The 23489-nt window shown below is 33.2% G+C and overlaps 1 protein-coding gene and 1 long non-coding RNA gene across 6 annotated transcripts; one reads left to right on the top strand and one right to left on the bottom strand.

Moving 5' to 3' along the window:
• Positions 1–898: 898 nt before the first annotated feature.
• Positions 899–17813, top strand: LOC120192609. Its single transcript, XR_005522786.1, has 3 exons — positions 899–912; positions 3925–3926; positions 17635–17813. It is a non-coding gene; the product is annotated as an uncharacterized LOC120192609 (long non-coding RNA).
• Positions 15125–20277, bottom strand: LOC120192606 (nucleotide-sugar uncharacterized transporter 1-like). 5 transcript variants are annotated; one of them, XM_039195361.1, is made up of 7 exons: positions 20141–20277; positions 19333–19478; positions 17243–17448; positions 17060–17153; positions 16380–16546; positions 15895–16071; positions 15125–15391 (listed from the first exon to the last, which is right to left on the bottom strand). In XM_039195361.1, the coding sequence occupies exons 1-7, from the start codon at positions 20229–20231 to the stop codon at positions 15127–15129; spliced, it is 1146 nt and encodes a 381-aa protein (XP_039051292.1). In that variant the 5' UTR covers positions 20232–20277; the 3' UTR covers positions 15125–15126. The 5 variants fall into 5 exon arrangements, with proteins under 5 accessions (XP_039051292.1, XP_039051289.1, XP_039051288.1 ...); XM_039195358.1 differs by having other exon boundaries at positions 15125–15397; positions 15902–16071; XM_039195357.1 differs by lacking the exon at positions 15895–16071 and adding an exon at positions 15485–15653 and having other exon boundaries at positions 15125–15397.
• Between the last annotated feature and the right edge of the window lie 3212 nt (positions 20278–23489).

Here is a 23489-nt window from a genome sequence, read left to right as displayed (position 1 = left end):
TTTTTTGCTTGGAGCGGTCTTTCTAAGAAGCATCATCATTTTGGTGACGTATAGTAGCCTCTTTCTATTACATGAATACAATCACACATCCCTTGTAACACCCCAACCCGTATCCGACCTGGATACGAGTCCGAGATGTCACATTGACATTTCAAAACCTTGATTATTGCAAAATAATAGAACATTTGAACTCTTTTTAAGAAAATACGATAATATATTGTTGAATCATGTTTGTTATAACCAATTTAAGAAAATATATGTTTTATGAACAGTAAAATATGGTATGAACAGTGAACAATACCGTATGAACAGTGATGAACAATACCGTGAACAATACCCGAATGTTAAAATTTTTCCAAAATGTCAAAGGGGAACCGATTCCCCTGCTACAGTACTTCCGTAAAATACGTATAAATTCATAAAAATCCAAGGTTTCATCATTATACATTTACCATTTACATATATATGTTTAAAACATTTCCAAAACTCGATCAGAGCGTATCTAATACAAATCCTTTTTATTACACGCCAACTAAATTTCTAACAAAATACATGTAATTCGATCTACATTCTTGATCTGATATTCGGTAAGGAGAACTGACCTGTCTCGTTCCTCTTTACTTCTCTTTTCGCTTTCCAAACCTACGTGTGAAACAATCACACGCTAAGTTGATGACTTAGTGAGGCATATAAAACATATAATATAACCATATACCATTTCATATAAACAAACGGCATACATCTGCAAATACTATCATTAATCACTTTTATTTACCATATATTCATCATATAACACATATATCACTATACCAATGAATAAACATATCATCATGTAATTTCTATAACATATTTCATATTATCAAATGTACATATCACATATAGTGTATTTGTTATTATCTCTTATTAATTCATGTACACATGTCACTAATTCCTTTTAACATATAAACATATACTAAACATTCCTATACACATTATGGAACACGTATATCATTTGCAACAAAACACACATCGTATCATATCAATTGATTTATTTACTCTCTTTAAAGTCTATGTATTAGCCCATGTATTGTAACACCCTCAACTCGTATCCGACCCGGATACGAGTCTAGGATGTCACATTGACTAAACAAAACAATATTAAAAAAAAACCGATAAAACATTTGAACTTATTTTATTAAAAATACAATAATATACATATATTAATACAAGTTTATCAAAATACTCAGAGCATACACAACTTAACCCTTTAGTTACATGCCAACATCCATTTACATAACAAAATGACCTACTGATTAAGTTGCTTCTGATCTGATAGTTGCAGGAGTAATGTTGTCCAGCTGCTTAACCTCGATCGTCTACTTTATCGGATCCTACGTGTGAAACACTCACACGCTAAGTCATCGACTTAGTGAGGCAATATAATAATATCAATAAATATAAAGGAATTGCCAAAATGAGATGGGTTGCAATGATAAGATGTATGTAAACAATGCAATAACCAGAACCATGTTTCTTACACATATACTTATCAAATTCACATTCATAAGTTCACCTTATTAAGTTCATTAGCCCATGGTACCATCCTGAGAACCTAAGGTATGTGAGTATTGTGAGGTTGTGCACTATACTGTCACCACAGCTCGTATAATTGCACCGAAGTGCCACGTATAATTGCACCGGAGTGCCGCGTAGAATTGCACCGTAGTGCCATATAATAATGTCCATAAAGGACCACATATCATTCCTTAAGAATCATATACATATACTAGGGATCAAGTATGTGTCTCACAAGACTTCACACATGTTCCAAAGAATATATATATATATATCCCGATGGACCGCGTAGACCCTCTACCCTTGGCATGCCAACTATACCTATAGTTCTCATCTACATAACATGGGCTTTCACCATTCACATAATTTGTATCACGTCGACATATTATTTTTATACCTTTATCACATAGACATATAACGTTTTCTTGTATATTCATGTCACATAATGCATATGGTATGAATTTATGTCATGTATCATAATATGAAATGCGATCATGTATCAAAATATTGAATCTAGACTTATCACAAGTCTAGAACTGAATAGAATACATATTCATTCTATGCATATGCACTCACCTAGATTTCTTTGTCTTTCCCTCGATCAATCATACTTGTCGATTGTTCCAGAACTCGTTTAGGCTCGATATCTACATAGTAATTCATTGATACTTATCAGTATACTAATTAATATATTCTAAACTATCATTTCTTAGGCTAAAAGAAAAGCCATTTTTATCTTTTAATGGAGGTATGCATCGATGCACTACACCATGCATCGACGCATAAATCTTATTCGATGTTTTATATTTAATGGGGTGCATCGATGCACTCCTTATGCATCGATGGCATTCGATGGTTTTCTTTTAAATTAATGCATCGATGCACCTTAAACAATTTCTGGGATTTATCATTGATGCATCGGTGCACAATGAATGTGTATCGATGCACATTGCCCAGAATTGTTATTTTAGCACGAAAATCTCTTCTTAGTCTACTTAACACTTTATATTTCCCCTCTTTTTGTATCCTTAACTTGCATACTCTTACTTAAACTAATTATTATCCATTACATACTTTTAAAACTTAAAAATCCAATTCTCCATGTAGAGTTTAAGAATCTAACCCAAATTCCAACATGTTCTAATTTGAATTCTAACACTTCATACCTCTTAAATAGCTTTATGACAAGTCAAATCCCACTTCTAATTCTTATTAGGAACTCTAATCCAAGATTTCACTTTTCTACTTTCTTTCTTTGATTCTTCATATTCTTCTCATCGTATGGTTTTAAGATAATCTAAGCTTTCCTTAAGCTTAGTTATCAACTAAGGATCATTAAGCAACCTTAAATTCATCAAGAATTTGATCACAAGAAAACTCACTTTTAGCTTGTCTTCACGGCAGAAAAGGAGAATGAAGAAGAAAGAAATATCCAGAACCTTGTTTCTCTCATTAGCTTTCCACGTGGTTTATTAAATATCCTTAAGAAACATTTAATTATTTTCTTGTCAAAAGACTCATTTGCCCCTTTAGTTCCCCATGCTTTGCTAATTAATCGTACACCAAATATTTCAATCAATTCCTTTAACTTTCAATTTATCAACTTTGATCACTAACTATTAAAATTTCATAATTTAATCATAAACCCGGTATGGGGATGTTACAAATCTCCCTCCCTTAAGAAAATTCGTCCTCAAATTTTCATTGTACGAACAGATGGGGATATTGAAGTCCCATATCTTCTTCACGTTCCCACGTGACTTCTTCTACCTTGTGATTTCTCCAAAGAACCTTGACCAACGGAACCGTATTATTCCTTAACTGTTTGACTTCAAAAGTCAATATTCTCACTGGTTCTTCTTCATATGTCATATACGATTGGACTTCTATTTGTTCTGGTGTAATAATGTGAGAGGGATCAGACATATATCTTCGTAACATGGACACATGGAAGACGTTATGGATCTTCTCCATTTCTGGTGGCAAGGATAACTGATATGCCACGGGTCCTATACGCTTAACAACTTCATATGGCCCAATGAATCTAGGACTTAACTTTCCTTTCCGACCAAAACGTAATACTTTCTTCCAAGGAAATACTTTAAGGAAAACTTTATCTCCAACCTCGAACTCAATCTCTCTTCTTTTAAGATCAGAATAGGACTTTTGCCGATCAAAGGCCACTTTGAGGATATGCTGAATTTCTCGAACTTTCTTTTATACATCCTGAATTAAATCCGGACCAAGAACATTTCGATCTTTGAGTTCATACCAATTTAATGGAGTACGACATTTTCTCCCATATAATGTCTCATATGGGGCCATCTTTATACTAGACTGATAACTATTGTTGTAAGCGAACTTTGCCAGCGGTAAATACTTTTCCCATAATCCTTTGAATTCCATTACGCATGCTCTCAACATATCTTCCAATATCTGAATAGTTCTCTTTGATTGCCCGTCAGTCTGAGGATGAAAAGCCGTACTAAAGTTTAAACGAGTTCCTAACGCTCCATGCAAAGATTTCCAGAATCTAGAAGTGAATCGAGGGTCTCGATTAGAGACTATGGAAACAAGCACTCCATGCAATCTAATAATTTCTCTAATATACCGCTCCACATACTTTTCCATAGAGAAATCTGTTCTAACCGGAAGGAAATGCGCTGACTTAGTTAATCGATCAACAATTACCCAGATTGATTCCTTTTTTTTCGGAGTCAAGGGTAACCCCAAAACAAAATCCATCGTAACATTTTTCTATTTCCATTGAGTAATGTAAAGTGGTTGCAATAATCCTGACGGAACTTGATGCTCAGCTTTGACTTGTTGACATATCAAACACTTAGACACAAATTCAGTGATGCTTCGCTTCATCCCTGACCACCAAAATCGATCTTTCACGTCCATATACATCTTGGTTCCACCTGGGTGCATCGTTAATAGACTGCAATGAGCCTCTGCTAATATTTCTTTCTTCAAATTTTCATTTTCGGGTATTACAATTCTTCTTTTATAATACAAATTTCTATCTGACTTAACCTCAAAGTCTTTAATCTCCTTACTCTTTACTTGCTCAATTCTTTTCAAACACGTTTCATCTTTACTTTGCAATTCGCCTATTCGTTCCAACCATGCTGGTTTAAGTGTTAACTCTGCACAAAGACCACCGTCTCCCGTTAAAGATAATCTTGCATCCATAGCTTGTAAAGTTGTAAACGTCTTTCTACTCAAAGCATCGGCTACCACGTTAGCCTTTCCGGGATGATAGTCAATCATCACATCATAATCTTTTAAGAACTATACCCATCTACGTTGCCTCAAATTCAACTCTTTTTGAGTCATCAGGAACTTCAGACTTTTATGGTCTGTATACAAGTAACATCTTTCTCCATACAAATAATGACGCCAAATCTTGAGAGCGAACACCACGACAGCCATTTCTAAATCATGGGTGGGTAATTCTTTTCATGTGGTTTCAACTGCCTCGATGCATACGCTATCACCTTCCCTTCTTGCATTAATACACACCCCAACCCGTTATGGGATGCGTCACTGTATACTACAAAATTCTTGCCAGATTCCGGTTGAACCAATATTGGAGTTTCTGTCAGAATTCTCTTTAAAGCTTCAAAACTTTATTGACATTCAGAAGTCCAAACAAATGGTACATTCTTTCTCATTATCTTTGTTAAAGGCAGCACTATCATCGAAAAATTCTTAACGAATCTTCGATAATAACCGACAAGTCCAAGGAAACTCCGAACTTCAGATACATTCTTTGGAACTTCCCAGTCCATTATAGCTTTAACCTTCTGAGGGTCCACTCTAATCCCAACTTTCGAGATCACATGCCCCAAGAAAATTACTTCATTTAGCCAGAATTCACATTTGGACAATTTCGCATAGAGATTCTTATCCCTGAGAATTTGCAAAACTAGCCTCAAATGTGCGCTATGCTCTTCAATGGACTTTGAGTAAACCAGTATGTCATCAATAAAGACAACAACAAACTGGTCCAAATATGGCTGAAAAATCATGTTCATGAGATCCATGAAAGCAGCTGGTGCATTCGTTACTCCGAATGGCATTAAGATGAATTCATAATGACCATATCTCATTTTGAAAGCCGTCTTCGGAATATCTTTCTCCTGAATCTTCAATTGATGATAACCCGAACGTAGATCGATCTTCAAAAATACCAAAGCTCCTTTTAGTTGATCAAACAAGTCATCAATGCGTGGAAGGGGATACTTGTTCTTGATGGTCACCTTATTAAGCTGTCGATAATCAATACAGAGATGCATTGATCCATCATTCTTCTTAACAAATAACACCGGAGCTCCCCAAGGTGATACACTTGGTCGAATAAATCCCTTTTTTAACAACTCTTGCAATTGAATATTTAACTCTTGTAATTCTTTCGGAGCCATCTGATAAGGTGCCATTGCAATTGGAGCGGTTCCTGGCATTACTTCAATTTAAAATTCTACCTCTCTATCTGGAGGTAATCCTGGCAACTCAGCCAGGAAAACATCAGTGAATTCTTGAACTATTGGAATCTCCTCTAGCCCTTTCTCTATAGCTCTTAAATCTATCACATTTGCAAGAAATCCTTGACATCCCTATAGCAATAGCTTCTTAACTGACATTACTGACATTACATTTGCTAAAGGATTAAACCTTTCACTACTCACACTTATCTCTGTTCCTCTTGGACTTTTCAGGGCTATCTTTTTCAATATGCAATTAACATCTCCATAGTAACGGAACAACCAATCCATCCCCAGAATCACTTCAAACTCGTAAAAGGGTAATTCCATCAGATTAGCAGGGAATTCAATTCCCTGAACCTTTATGGGACATCCCTTACAGACTTTATTCACCCGAGCACTATGACCTAAATGATTGGTTACTATAATCTCATTACTCGTAGCTTCTAAGGGAATCCTCAATTCATTTACTAACTTACTTGTAATGTAAGAATAATTAGAACCCGGATCAATCAGTATTAAGACTAATTTATTGTACAGCTGAAAAGTACCTGCTATAATATCAGGGTCATCACGGTCTTCACTTGTCTTTAGATTATACACCCGTGCGGTTGACCAAACTTCAGGTTGAGTAGAGGATTCAGACTGGTTCCTTCCTCTACCTCTTCCTCATCCTCTTTGTGAGGCAGAACCAACTCTTTCAGATGGTGCAGGCTCACCAATCATCAATGGACAATCCCGGATAAAATGTCTGGCATCTCCGCATCGAAAACAAGTCCCAGCAGCCATCCGACAAGCCCCATAATGGTTTTTCCCACAGTGCTGACACTGTCTCGCTTAACTCGGAGTAGATCTCCCAACACCAGATCCCACTGACTGCGTCTGTCTAGGTTTTGCCTGACTTGCTCCCCTAGCAGACGATGCAACTGATTCTGATCTAGCTTGTGATCGAAATCCTGAGTCTCTTCCTCTTTTTGATGGTGCTGAGCTAGAAGAAGCACCCGTTCTCTTTGATGTCTGAACTTTAAAATCCCAGAATATCTCATTCTGAGCTCTTTCAAGAGCCTTGGCACGATTGATTACCTCTTGGAACAAGGACAAATTCAATACTATCAGCATCTCTTTCAATCTAGGGCGTAAGCCCTCCACAAACCATTCACAAGCCTCTTTTTCAGTAGGCACAAGCTCGGATGCAAACCTACTCAACTTGTTGAACTCACATTCATACTCATATACAGAGCGGTTCATCTATTTCAAATTCAAAAACTCCTGCTTCATCTGCCGAATAAATTAATCTACAATGTACTTGTTTTTAAATTCATCTAAGAATAAAAACCAAGTCAACTGGTCACTAGACATCCTCATGGTGACGTTCGTCCACCATATTCTCGCCTGACCCCTCAGCAACGAGACAACTCCATCTAAATTCTCCACTTCAGAGCAGTGAAGACCATCCAACATGATTTTCAAATCATTTAGCCAAAGATCAGCTGCAACCGGACCTTCCTCGGCTTCTTCCTTAAATTCGGGAGCTCCTAAACCTCTCAACTCTTGCTACATTCATTCTTTGAGTTGGTGGAGCAGGAGGTTGAAGACGCGTCAAAATAGCGTCTAACGTTCTGAAGAACGTATCCTGATCTTGCACAGGCACTCCTTGAGATGCCTGTTCTTCACCTTGCCTGGCCAGGGCAGGTGAATTACTGCTTTCAGCAGGCCTATCTTCTCCCGCTTCACTTCGGGAGCTACTATGTTCGGACATCTAATAAAATAAACACATTGTTCTATTAGCAAAACAACATACTCATACTATACCAGATCAGAAGTTCTCACTATTTGTTGGCATGTATCCCATTTAAAGACTCTATAAACTCTGATTTATGCCTAAAATCGGCTAAACCATAGCTCTGATACCATTAAATGTAACACCATCAACTCATATCTGACCCGGATACGAGTCCAGGATGTCACATTGACTAAACAAAACAATACTAAAAAAACCGATAAAACATTTGAGCTTATTTTATTAAAAATACAATAATATACATATATTAATACAAGTTTATCAAAATACTTAGAGCATACACAACTTAACCCTTTAGTTACATGTCAACATCCATTTACATAAGAAAATGACCTACTGATTAAGTTGCTTTTGATCTGATAGTTACATGAGTAATGTTGTCCAGCTGCTTAACCTCGATCGTCTACTTTATCGGATCCTACGTGTGAAACACTCACACGCTAAGTCATCGACTTAGTGAGGCAATATAATAATATCAATAAATATAAAGGAATTGCCAAAATAAGATGGGTTGCAATGATAAGATGTATGTAAACAATGTAATAACCAGAACCATGTTTCTTACACATATACTTATCAAATTCACATTCATAAGTTCACCTTATTAAGTTCATTAGCCCATGGTATCATCCTGAGAACCTAAGGTATGAGAGTATTATGAGGTTGTGCACTATGCTGTCACCACAGCTCGTATAATTGCACCGAAGTGCCACGTAGAATTGCACCGGAGTGCCGCGTAGAATTGCACCGTAGTGCCATATAATAATGTCCATAAAGGACCACATATCATTCCTTAAGAATCATATACATATACTAGGGATCAAGTATGTGTCTCACAAGACTTCACACATGTTCCAAAGAATATATATATATATCCCGAAGGACCGCGTAGACCCTCTACCCTTGGCATGCCAACTATACCTATAGTTCTCATCTACATAACATGGGCTTTCACCATTCACATAATTTGTATCACGTAGACATATTATTTTTATACCTTTATCACATAGACATATAATTTTTTTCTTGCATATTCATGTCACATAATGCATATGGTATGAATTTATGTCATGTATCATAATATGAAATGCGATCATGTATCAAAATATTGAATCTAGACTTATCACAAGTCTAGAACTGAATAGAATACATATTCATGCTATGCATATACACTCACCTAAATTTCTTTGTCTTTCCCTCGATCAATCCTACTTGTCGATTGTTCCAGAACTCTTTTAGGCTCGATATCTACATAGTAATTCATTGATACTTATAAGTATACTAATTAATATATTCTAAACTATCATTTCTTAGGCTAAAAGAAAAGTCATTTTCATCTTTTAATGGAGGTATGCATCGATGCACTACACCATGCATCGATGCATAAATCCTATTCGATGTTTGTATTTAATGGGGTGTATCGATGTACTCCTTATGCATCGATGTGTCGATGGCATTCGATGTTTTTCTTTTAAATTAATGCATCGATGCACTTCATGTGCATAGATGCACCTTAAACAATTTCTGGGATTTATCATTGATGCATCGGTGCACAATGAATGTGCAACGATGCACATTGCCCATAATTGTTATTTTAGGACGAAAAATCTCTTCTTAGTCTACTTAACACTTTATATTTCCCCTCTTTTTATATCCTTAACTTGCATACTCTTACTTAAACTAATTATTATCCATTCCATACTTTTAAAACTTAAAAATCCAATTCTTCATGTAGAGTTTAAGAATCTAACCCAAATTCCAACATGTTCTAATTTGAATTCTAACACTTCATACCTCTTAAATAGCTTTATGACAAGTCAAATCCCACTTCTAATTCTTATTAGGAACTCTAATATAAGATTTCACTTTTCTACTTCCTTTCTTTGATTCTTCATATTCTCCTCATCTTATGATTTTAAGATAATCTAAGCTTTCCTTAAGCTTAGTTATCAACTAAGGATCAATAAGCAACCTTAAATTCATCAAGAATTTGATCACAAGAAAACTCACCTTTAGCTTAGCTTCACGACAGAGAAGGAGAAGGAAGAATAAATAAATATCCAGAACCTTGTTTCTCTCATTAGCTTTCCACGTGGTTTATTAAATATCCTTAAGAAACATTTAATTATTTTCTTGTCAAAAGACTCATTTGCCCCTTTAGTTCCCCATGCTTTGCTAATTAATCCTACACCAAATATTTTAATCAATTCCTTCAACTTTCAATTTATCAACTTTGATCACTAAATATTAAAATTTCATAATTTAATCACTAACCCGATATGGGGATATTACATGTATACTTTTGAGAACTTAAGGTATGTGAGTACATTGAGGTTGTGCACCACTATGCTGTCACCACAGCTCGTATAAATGTCCCGAAGAACATATCCAGAGGTCATAAAGAACCTCGACAACTGTCCATAGGTCCCGAAGAACCTAGGTAAATTGTCCATATGTTCCTTAGAACATAGGTAAACTGTCCATATGTCTCGAAAGACATAGGTAAACCCTCGACTCTTGGCATGCCAGCTATACCACTAACTCTCATATCACATAACATGGGCATAATCATTTATAACAATTCATATCCTTGCTCTTATGATCACATATTTCTTTTCTTCTGTCACATACCACATGTATGTGTAACATGTATCTCATATCGTATAACATGTATCACAAGTGCATGTAATCACATATTACATGTAATCACATAAATCGTTTCATATAATTTATATCATTTCACATGTAGTCACATAAACATATATATCATATCTCGTTCACATATATTTTCCCATATAACTCATATCATTTGATTCATATCTTATTCTTATATCATCATATATATGTCATCTATGTTCATTCACTTAATCTCATATATTCACATATACATTCACATCACATATTCATATAAGCTTATGTATCTCATGGTTATTTCACATGGCTTACTATCACATTTTTATATCATACATCTTATAATATATTCTTATATCGTCACTTGTTTCCTTTATACATATTCACAATCACATTAACAAGTACTCACACATATCATTTAACATATACACTCATAACTCTTTATTTCACATCATGTAATACTCCTACAGAGTATCATATCCTCTTATCATGTATTTCATGTAACATGTTCTTGCTTTCATATAGTCACATTTCATATAACACTTATTGTATTCATATAAACTTATATATGTACTCATGTTCATACTTTCATATAGTCCGTATATCAATGTCATATAACTTATCTCACAGTTTTACATAATCACTTATATCACATTAATTATCTATTATTTCCATGTATTTACTTTCACATAGCTCGTCACATAGGCATGTATTCTCATATTTTACTCTCTTATGTTCACATCGATCATGGTCACATAGAATAATATTTCTAACATATCACATCACTTATATTACATATTCCTATAATTACTTATATCAATATCACATAACTTGTATTATAATTTCATATATTCATGTACACATAAACATCACATCATTCACAAATCAAATAACATTTTAGGAGTCACTTCTTACCATAGTAACTCTGTCACTGGCTCATCGCAAGCCAATGTTTATTCAATAACATAAATACAATTAAATTGCACTCACCTTAGCCTTGCTTTGATTCGATCCTAATCCTTTGATTATTCCAAAACTTGTTTAGGCTCAATATCTACATAAATATAACATTTCAAAACAATTATCAGAAGCCTAAACCTTAACTTAATGTCAATAACTTAAGCCGATTTAAAGAACCAAAATTCCATTTTTTCCATTAGGGGAATCGATACCCCAGGGGGTATCTGTTCCCTCTGCACAATCTGGAATTTTCGTTCAAGCCCAGAAATCACTGTTCATTGCACGAAAATTCACTCTTTCAACTTCAATTCTTCAAGTTTCATTCTCTTTCATATTCTTAACTCAAATATACATGCTTAAACTCATTTATATCCATTTATTTCATCTTAAACCTCAAAATTCTATTCTCCATTTAGAAATCAATAATCATACCAAATTTTCCATGTTATCCAAACTTAATTCTAACACTTCTAACTTCTTATTCTTATATATGACAAGTCAAATTCATCATGCAAATTCATTTAAACCTTCTTATTCAAAATTTCACTTAAAAATCCATTTTTTTAATATGTCATAACTCCTTTATCTTTTGATTTTAAGATAACTTAAGCTTTCCTTAAGCTTTCACTTAAAAATCCATTTTTTTAATATGTCATAATCCCTTTGTTCACGGTGGAGAAGAAGAAAATAATTCTTCCCCTCACGTGATTCATTCATATAAGGGAAAAAATATCTTTCTTGTCAAATGACCATTTTGCCCTTTAATTCTTTGGATAATTACTAACAACTTTCCGGAAATATTCCCAAATAAATCATTAAACTATTAAACTATTAAACTATTATACTTTAATCACCAAATTCCGAAATTTTACAATTTAGTCACTAACTCATAGTTTGGGATGTTACATCCCTACTTTACACTAAGTTCCTAAAAGAAAATACTAACATTAAGTTCAATAAACAATTCATCAGAATATGATTGCCCACCATTTTGTGCAATGAAAGTCAGTGACGGAACTCAACATTTTTTCTCGGGCATTTAAATTGTTTTTGAGCAAACCAAGAATAAACGCCTAGCATGCATTTCTTGAGAAAATAGATAATTGGAGGAATAAATTTGACATGGACTTGCTTTCGAGTTAAATTTCATCTCGTTTATTAACTGTAGATTCCTACTTGACTTACGTAACTCGGGATCACGTTTTATAAATTAAAGATTAACGTTTTCAACCTCAACAATCGAAGACATAGGCGGAGAGTGTGTGCGCGCGCGTGCACGTGCGTGCGCGCATGTGTAATTTTTTAAATTCTTATGTAATATACATATTATTTTGAGGCAACCAAATTTTTATTAAGTAAAGAGATATTATGTTTATAATGTAAATATCGAGATTCAGACCCACATAAGGTAAGATTATATGAGTATCATTGACTAGTGAACTAATTAATAGATCTCTGATACAACCAAGTTTAATATTTTAATATATATATGAATTTTTTTGAGGGGCACGACCCCACTAGTCTTAAGGGAGTTCCGCCCGGTGTGAGGGTCTCCACTGATATAAGAATCACCTTTATGGTCCTCATCATCTTCGATGTTGTCATCGTCGTCGTATCTACCTGCTTCGTTGTCACCTTCCTCCTGGAATCATTCTCAGATTTTTCCCAATCTCCTTCTCCGGTGCTCCCTCTCATTCGGTGCGGGCTCCATCATCTGATGCCCCAACTCCCTTCAGCAGTGGCTCCATCGTCTGATGCCCCAGCTCGTTCGGCGGCCGCACGGCCCCATATTAAGTTATACTTTAAGAGGCGATGGTTGCTTCTTAGAATTTTAGATGAGGTACGTGAAAAGCTACTTCTAAGAAGCAGAACACATGTTTTGAATTGTCCGAGAATCACGTGGGAGATAGTTGTTCAGAATGGTATATGTGAAAATTTATACTTTGCTCACAGGTCAAAAGAGTATTTATACAAAAGGTCTTCAACTACAAAACTACAACTGAACTGCCTAACAGAATAAAGAGATTAACTAACAAACTATGAACTGACTAACTGAGCTACACTACAGAATAAAAAAACTAACTGAACTAAAAACTATTTCAAAACTACCCCTCAAGTTGGGGTTTAAATATAGCTTTGAGCCTTAACTTAGGTTCTAAAATTCTGTGCTGCTGCACTCCCAGGCCTTTTGGTAAAATATCTGCCAGTTGCTCATTGCTTATCACATGCTCAGTTGAAATCAGACCCTCCTGTATCTTGTCCCTCACAAAAAGCCATGTAAGCATTTTTGTTAATTTTTGTAATGACAGGTAGGTGTTTCCATAATTCGGTTAAACTGAATTAACTGAATGAATTGGAATTTTTTTTCGGTTAATCGGTTGATTAATTTTATATTATGTTGTTAATGGTTAATAGTTTTTTCAAACTTCGGTTATTGATTAATTTGATTCGAAATCGATTAATTGAATTAACCGAAATGATCAAATATTTAATATATTATATATTATTTAGTTTTAGAGGTGTTTACACTTCGGTTTTAACTGAAATAACCGACCAAATTAACTAAAAATATTAAATATTAAATATATATTATTTGTAAATTTCGGTTAATTTAGTTAACTGACTAATTAATCAAACTTAGTTCGATTCGATTAATTTTTTTTGAAAATAATTCGGTTCGATTAACGGTTAAATGAAAGAATTTGATTAATAAATTTTGGGTAGTTCAGTTCGGTCAACTAACCGAAATAATCGACTGAACACCCCTAATGATAAGGAATCAAATTGAAACCTAAACTAAACGTTAGATATGATTTTGAAAGAAAAAAAAATAAAGTTTTGGTACCAAAACAAAACAAAAATAATAATTTAGATACTAAATATGTAGTTTATCATATATTTTTAAACCATCAATATAAACTAATTTATGTTTAAAGTTAAAAAATATATTTTAAATTTTATCAAAATTTCAAGATATTTACAGCAAAAACAGGGAAATATTTTATCCTACTACCATATATTTTAATTTTAATTGTTCAAAAGTTATTTTAAAATTTCCAATCAAACACATTAGAGATATGATTTATTTTTCCATAGAATTTAAACACACAAAACCACACTTCTTGAGCTGCCTTTTTCACTTTTCAATAAAAATTTGTTGTATATATGTAAAAGGAGTCCTCACACTTTCAAATCATACAATGCAGTCACTTTATCAAACTAAACCCAGAAAATCAACGTGGCTTGTGTTTCAAAGTTCAAACCATATGTATATTCTGGAGAAAATGGAATCTCAGATCTAAATGTTCTCTCTTCCATCACGGAAAGGCTTCGATGGTCATCTTTTAAATTATTATGGCCATCTTTTAAATTGTCGATGGTCAATAATGTACAATCAACATATCGCAACACACTTATAACGTGGGCGAAAGAAAACGATTAAAATGATAACACGTCGTATTACATAAGAAAAAATATACTAAAAATTGAATCTATAATCAACATCATTGTTTTTGCTCTACGGATTAAAGCACTCGGCTCGGTTATATCTTTAAGCAAAAGCTGCAAACACACTCTAATCCATTGCTCGACCCACATCGAAATCATCGGATTACGAAGAGAAGCAAAGGGTTTGGTCAAATAGGTTTATAACATCTCGTGTCAAATAGTATCCGCATAGAATCGTTTCGGTTAAACAAAATCAGCACCGTTTCCATGGCGACTCTCCCCATTACCTTCACTGAATTTGGACTTTGGTAAAGAGGAGGAAACTTTAAGAGGCGCTGGTTGCTTCTTAGCATTTAAGTTGAGGTATGTGAAAAGGGACATGCCTCCGATAGCTGTAAACGCTCCACACATACTGGTTGTGCCTGGATTCGAACTGAAGAGGTAGTAACTTCCGAGAAGCAGAACACAGGTTTTGAATTGTCCGAGAACCACGTGGGAGATAGCAGAGGTTGCCCTGAAAGTTGATAGAAGGAGAATCAGGAACTGTACCATATTGGCCAGGCAGGACAAGCATACAAAAAGCGGAGAAAAGATGTATTACCCAAGTGCAAAGCTCCCGACCACTGAAGCAAGAAGCCGAGAAAAGCTGATAAGAGGATTGCCGATGTATTGTTGAAGCTCCAATGGAAGGCGAGCACACCCGGGGATCAAGGAAAGGAATCATAGAAACCAGAAAAAGCAGAGTGATTGGTGTTGTTTTCCACATTAACCTGGACAAGCATACAAAAAGCGGAGAAAAGATGTATTACCCAAGTGCAAAGCTCCCGACCACTGAAGCAAGAAGCCGAGAAAAGCTGATAAGAGGATTGCCGATGTATTGTTGAAGCTCCAATGGAAGGCGAGCACACCCGGGGGATCAAGGAAAGGAATCATAGAAGCCAGAAAAAGCAGAGTGACTGGTGTTGTTTTCCACATTAACCTGGACAAGCATACAAAAAGCGGAGAAAAGATGTATTACCCAAGTGCAAAGCTCCCGACCACTGAAGCAAGAAGCCGAGAAAAGCTGATAAGAGGATTGCCGATGTATTGTTGAAGCTCCAATGGAAGGCGAGCACACCCGGGGGATCAAGGAAAGGAATCATAGAAACCAGAAAAAGAAGAGTGATTGGTGTTGTTTTCCACATTAACCTGTTCAACAAATTCATAACTTCAGCAAACACCGAATTGAAAAGTTTTACAAGATTAACACAAGGAGAAGAGAAGCTTGTTCGGACATCAAAAGAAAAGAAAGGAAAAGATAAGCCCAGGGGAAGCAATGAATCCATTTTCTATTGCTAATTAAGGAAAAAAATAGAAAAGAATGATGGATAATAAAGAATCGAATTTCAGAATCTATTCTCTTGATTTCCTTAGGCTAAGCTTATCCTTAAAATTCCTTTCCATCAAGAAGTCGCAAGTAAAAACTGTAAGTGTGCTCAAAGGAGCTTGTAACATACGACAATGCTGTCCAATTATCTTCTTGCTGCAAGTTGGACCAAAGGATTTTATTGATGGCACTAGGGATAATCCATGCCATCGCCACACATGCTCCAAAGAGGCTGAACTGTAGATCAGTTACCGTAGCAATCGCAACACCAATAGATACAACCGTGAGCGCAATCACCTGACTACATGGGAAGAATTTCAAGAAAATTGGGACAAATACAAGCTACAGAGTTCAGTAGAAAAATAACAAGGACATATCATAATATACATTAAATCTCAGGCGATGTTGCAGACAGATAAATTCAAGAGTTTTGAAGCGCTCAAAACCCTTAAACATTTATGAGGGTCAGATATTGTGCATGGAGTTAGTAGTCCATAAAGGTACGAGGGAGTGAATAAGAACTCATTTTCAAGGTACTTGACAATGTTTATAAAAAAAATCCATTTGATGATGGGTACATACCTTCCAATTTTTGGGAAACATTATCCTATCAACATGGTGCATAACAATGTCTGGATGGAAAATGATAGCACCCTATTTCTTCATCTAGAGAAAGATCTAAAGTTTATTTAAGCTTCATACTAAGAACTTTCTCATTTTATTGTTTCCATCGTTACACCTACGACCAGTGAACTTTATATGACAACATATGTTTTCCAAATTCACATAAAATAGAAATGAACAAGTTACCTTGGAGAAAGTGACTCTCTTCTGATACCATACAAATTCTGCGAGGACAATAGATGGCGTGACAGCAATCTTAGCCATCTGATAAAGTCCTACACTGGAAAAACAAATTCATTAACAATTAAGTCAAAAGGTCCTCCGAGAGAGTTGGTTAATTATTGTTTAAAGAGAAATAAAATATCTAACCTGTTGTATTTCAAGCTGACATTTGCAAAACCAGTAGATAAAGACATAACAATACCAAGAGTAAACAAAGACAAAGAGGTTGATATTGTGGGTGGAGATGCTGGGAGGAGGGAAAAAGAATGCAAGATGGCCATCAACACCCAACTGACAGCATAGTGAATAAAAGTCAGAAATACCGGAAACTCGAATCCTACATTTTTAAGTACCTGAAAACTATGTTGCACGGGGACGGCAGAGAAAGGGCGTTTCAAGTATCCGAAACGTCCCTGGCACGGGGACGGTACGGGGACGGCCGGGGTACGTACCGGGGACGTGCCACGGTGGCAGGGTACGGCCAAACTATGCGGGGACGTTTCGGTGCTCGTGGAGGACGTTTTGGGGACGGCCTTCAGAAAATCTCGAACATGTCGATCGAGAGAACGGTGATCGCCGTCATTAGAGCGGCAAGACCTTCTTTTAGGAACGACCACGACAAGGTCGCGTTCGCCGTTCACGCGACGTTTCTTTTGGCCGGTTTCGTCCTCACCGCCACTGGGCCTGCTGCTTTGGGCGACAACGTTTTCTCTTATACCTCTACTAGTATTCGCTTTTCTTCTCTTTTTAATTTGATTGCTACTGTTACTTTTTCAATTCGCATTTTTGGTTTTTAGACGAGGTAGGAAATGATAATAGGAACGAATTCGAAGACTATTACGTGTTTTTCTATACCAATCCCGAGAAAGGATCGAAGAAAGTTTTGGTAAAATGTCTGGTTATGAATAGAAAATTACTTGTCGATACTTTGGCTGAGAACAGTTCTTAACCCCTTCATCTTGAAATCGAGTAACTATCTTCTCTTTTGCTCTCTTTTTTATTCAATTTTTGTGGTTTAAATCAATGTATTTTGGAGTTTCATTGACTGTTGCAGTATTGATGACTATGTTAAAGAGAACACAAGTGGAAATTACTCTGCCTTGTACAAGAATTTAGAGAAATTAGTGAATGGTTTGGAAAAAGAAGTAATATCCAAGTTAAACTGCTCAGCAGTTGACCCTCCAAGGTAATTAAGCAAATTTAGCCTTTGCCGTTATTGATGTCGAGCAATTCTTAGCTGTAGTTTTAGCATCTGTAGTACTCTACAAATGGATGTTTTATATGCTTTAGGGATGATTGGAAGTTTTTAGGGTTAAGGATGATAAATGGGAATAATTTTCTTTTATTTACCTACTCTTTTATTTGTGGGTGTGGTTTGTAGTTCAGCAAAAGGTCAAGGATCGAGGCCCAATCATCCTGGTGTTACAATTAATGAACCAAGAAGCCCTCAAATCGATCCTCCAGGGTATCTCTTGTTTTCTCCTTTGCGATTTTGGATTTAATCCATTTCGTCAATGATTATTTATACCCTTCACATACTTCATTGATAACTTTACAATCATGTAATGGGTAAATTGTGATTGATGCTACAGATCATGACTCCTTTACGTTATTTATTTATAAAAAGCTTCATTAGTGAGGTTAAACTTCCATGACTATGGTATGATGATGCATGTTTTCTGTCTATCAACTAGTGGTATAGGTTTTTTGATTATGCTCTGATATAATATTATATGAAACCTAACTATGTGTTATAGACTTCTGAAGTTCGGAGCATGTTCAAATCGTATCCAAGGAAAATAAAGAATAAATGGGAAAAAATTAGTTATAGACTGATAGTTTTGTGTTTCTTTAATTTCTTTAATGAAACCTTTCCATTAACTTCCTAACAGTGGCTCGTATAATCATCAAAATTATAAAACTTCCTTTACAAGGTTGTTGGGCCACATGTTTTAACTCAATATTGTGGTTTGAGTCTTGATATTTGACTTTATTTATGATTTTTTATATATATTTATAATTTTAAAATTATTTTATATACCGTGCTCTTGTCGTCCCCGTACCCTGTAATTTTAAAAATTGTCGTTTCTCGTCCCCGTCCCCGTATCCGTATCAGTGCAACATAGCCTGAAAACACAAAACAAGTATATCAACCATATATGATAATTCTGTTAAAGCTAAAAACCAAGATCTTGAAAATTAGTTGTTTTATATGTGAGAAAATTTGGCATACAAACCCATTTGTTTATGAAAATAATGCCAACAGCAACCATAAAGTTGAATGTAAGAGCAGCAACTGGACCACAAGTTCGTTGATGCTTTGCACTGTCAACTGAGTAGAATTTGTTAAAGAGTGAAGCTCGAAGGTCCTCAAGGGCTTTCCCTGAATTTGTGAGTATTTTTCAATTTCAATATTTCAAAATAATAAAAGTTGAATAATTGGTAAACAATCAAAGTGAGTTATCATGCGCAAACAAAGATTTATGAAATGCACGTCTACTAGATATATGAATTTGCTAGTTTAGGATACAGAAGCACCACTGAGGTGCATCTGTTGAGTAATTTGCTATGTGTTGACTACATAATACTGGAATTGCCAGTAGTTTCCGGTTACTCTTGATACTATAGTGTCAGATAGAGGCATATCTTTTTTGCTAACAACCATGAAAGTACGAGAGAGAAAGAACCCCATTTTGAGCTAATTTCTAATTTCTACTAACACGATCTCTAAAAAGAACATTATTGCTTCAAAGAAAAGTTCAAAACATCTACTTAATATTGAAATGCATATCAGAGGCATTCAAATTTTCTTTCCAAAGAAATGCAAGCGAAACATAGCTTACAAAAATGGAGTCTTGAAATTGGTACAATGTTAAAAAATTGCAAAAATAGAACTTATTTCTAGAGAAAAATCCTAAACTTTAAACTCCCAAGATCGCAAAATACCCATTACTGAAAACCCAAAAAATTGAGGACGAGCACTACAACAAATTAAAATGAGTAATCGAGAAAATGAGTGGGAAAAAAAAACTCATTTTTGTTTACCTCTTTCGCCAGCATCGCTGTCTTTCCGCTTCAGTATCTTCCTCACATCTTTCCTCACTAAAAACTTGAAAATCTCACGGCTACAAAGCATCTTGTTTTCCTCTTTCAGCTTGCTGGGTTTTCTACACCTCCATCACCACTACCACTTTAGTAGAGTGCTTTCGGTGATTTTCCCAAAAATTACCCGAGGGGCCTTTATTTTTCTGTTAGTCATTATATTTCATAATCTAACATCGCTCTATGTAACATGTCGTCTCATGCAACCCGTAAAAAATTTGGATATTAATTTTGTAAGTATTTTTAAATTGGTATCAAATATATAATTAATTACTGTTAAGATGATATTTGTGTAAAAATATTAATTTTATCTATTTATTTTTTATGAAATTATTTTTAACAACAGTTAATAATGTTTATTGATTTTTAAAATTAATTGTTTAAAAATATTAAAATAAAATTTTAATTACAATTGAGATATCAAATGAATTATTATTCATTTTTTTAAAAAATAAATAAATATATAATAAAAATGAATTAAAAATAAATAAAATTAAATAAAAAATATAATGTAAAGCTAAAAAATATCACCTCTTTATTTAAAATATTTTTTCTAATATTAATTTAAAAAAAATATTAAATAAAAATTAAATTTTAATTTTATTAAAAAAATGAATAAATATTATTAAATGTTGTTAAAAAATAATAATTAATGAATAATAATTCATTGATCCCTCAATTATAATTAAAAGTTTATTTTAATATTTTTTTTATATTTTTAAACAATTAATTTTAAAATACTTTATTCTCAAGACCTAAAATCAAGTTTATGATTGTTAAACAGTCGTAGGTATGAAAAACTACAGGAATCGAATGAAAATTCGATCATACAAAGTCAATAACTCAAAATTGTCTAACTGCTGTCTAAATATCAACTCAATTGTACCATGAATAAACATCCGATCAAAGAGTTTATCTTTTCTGCTCAATCTTCACAAAAAACTGTTTTGTCTCATCATTTTCTCCCGCTTATGAACTCATTTCTTTTTATAACATTCATGCAAAAGAATATACGTATTGTGTAATTTTATGCAAAAATTAAAATTTGTCGAGTTATAAAATAATTTGTAAAAGAATATTTAAAAGTATTTTAAAATATGAATAATTTTATAAAAATTTTATAACTAGTATTTTCTTTTACAAAATGATGATGATGATAATAAATATTTTATAATTTAAAAAATTATAAATTTCATATATTTTTTAAAAAATTATTGACCTTTAAATTAATTGTTTAAAGATATAAAAAAAAATTAAAATAAATTTTTAATTACAATTGACTTTTATAATAAAGTCACTTTACTTTTGATTTTTCTGTGTGCACGTGAGCAATTATATTTAACAGAAAAGAATTGAAAAAGAAAGGAGTTCATACGTGGAAGAAAATTAAATTGATATTTAGACAGCAATTAAACAATTTTGAGTTATTGACTTTGTACGATCGGATTTTCATTCGATTCCTATAGTTTTCTACACCCACGACTGTTTAACAATCATAAACTTGACTAAAATAAACTTTTAATTACAATTAAGAGATCAAATAAATTATTATTCATTAATTATTATTTTTTAATAACAATTAATAATGTTTATTCATTTTTGATAAAATTAAATTTTAATATTTATTTAATATTTTTTAAAATTAATATTAGAAATAATATTTTAAATAAAGAGGTGATATTTTTTAGCATTACATTATATTTTTATTGAATTTTATTGAATTTTAATTATTTTTTAATTGTATTTTAATTGTATTTAAAAAAAACAATTCATTTGATTTCTCAATTATAATTAAAAATTTATTTTAATATTTTTTATTTTTAAGCAATTAATTTTAGAATTTAATAAACATTATAAAAAAATAATATCATAAAAAATAAATAGATAAAGTTGATGTTTTTACACAAATATCACTCTAATAGAAATTAATTATATATTTGACATCAGTTTAAAAATATTTACAAAATTAATACTTAAATTTTTTACACGTTTAAAAAAACGTGTTGCAGGAGACGTCTTACCCCACGTGACGTAGAACACGATGTAGGTGCTGCACCTTCTTATAAAAAATGTTAAATCAAAAAATATAATCTAAATTATACCTGACAGATAAATAAAGATTCCTAGAATGATTTTTCGAAAAAATCACCAGCGCTTTTTGCTTTTGATTCATTTTATTTTTTAGTATAAATATTCAATTTTTATGTGAGAAAATAGAGAAGCCACGTGGCGGTGTTAGCGGAACCCAAAAACTATGGAAAGTGAGAGAAAATCAAGGTTTCGCAGTTTAAATATTTACCGACCGACACCTGAAGAACTGGGAAACAAAAGAAAGTTTGTGGCTTTGTGCTTTGCTTGTGAGACTACGTTTCCTTTGGCGTCAATCACTCACTCGCTTAAAGAATTGTTGATTGAATTCTGCATTTTATATTAATACTATATGTTTGTTTGAGTTTGATTTCCATTGCAAATATAACTCTTATTTTTTTATCTTTATCTATTTAGATTTATTCAATTACTTTTAAGATTATTATATTGTTTTTTGTTATTAATATATTTAATAAGAATTGTATTTGATGTACGAATAATATATAATTTTATCTACCTTCAGTTTATCGTTGAAAAATTAAATAAATTCAATTTTATAGTTTTATAGTAATGTGTTTTTTTATTTATATATTATAAGTATATCAAATATAATTCTGTTTAATATACTTTTTAAAAAATAATATATACTTTTATTTTTATACTATAATAATACTATATATTTAATATTAATGTGATGTAAATTATATAAATATAATAAACCAAAATAAATCAATACCTTTTATTTATATAAAAAATTTCTAAATATTTAATTTTATATATTTCATACTCAGTTACCTCTTTTGCATCAGATTCTTATCAATTGATCGTTTCTATTACTGTCACTGTCGCATGTCATTCATCGAAATCATATATTATCGCATATCGTCTTTAAACCTTACTGCATGAACACATTTTTTTCATCCTATTATCGTTTGTCTATCATTGTCGGTGAGTTTACACCGTCGTTTAAGTCTATTACAACGTACAAAAGCGAATATAAGATTTTATATTAGGTGATAAATTTTTAAAATTAAAAAAAATAATGATCTTATAAAATTTTAAGAGACGAAAATAAAATTTTAATATAAAATATATAAAAAAATCTAAAATATTTAATAATTTAAAATTTTTAAAGAATGCGATTGCCCTCATCTACCTCTCAATTGATTAATAAAGTACAAGGACGAATGTAAAAATATTCCAA

The sequence above is a fragment of the Hibiscus syriacus genome, unplaced genomic scaffold, assembly GCF_006381635.1.
Source record: "Hibiscus syriacus cultivar Baekdansim isolate YM2019G1 unplaced genomic scaffold, ASM638163v2 tig00116976_pilon, whole genome shotgun sequence".
Taxonomy (NCBI): Eukaryota; Viridiplantae; Streptophyta; class Magnoliopsida; order Malvales; family Malvaceae; genus Hibiscus; species Hibiscus syriacus.
The sequence above is the reverse complement of the archived record's forward strand: the minus strand, read 5'-3'. Positions and strand labels throughout refer to the sequence as shown.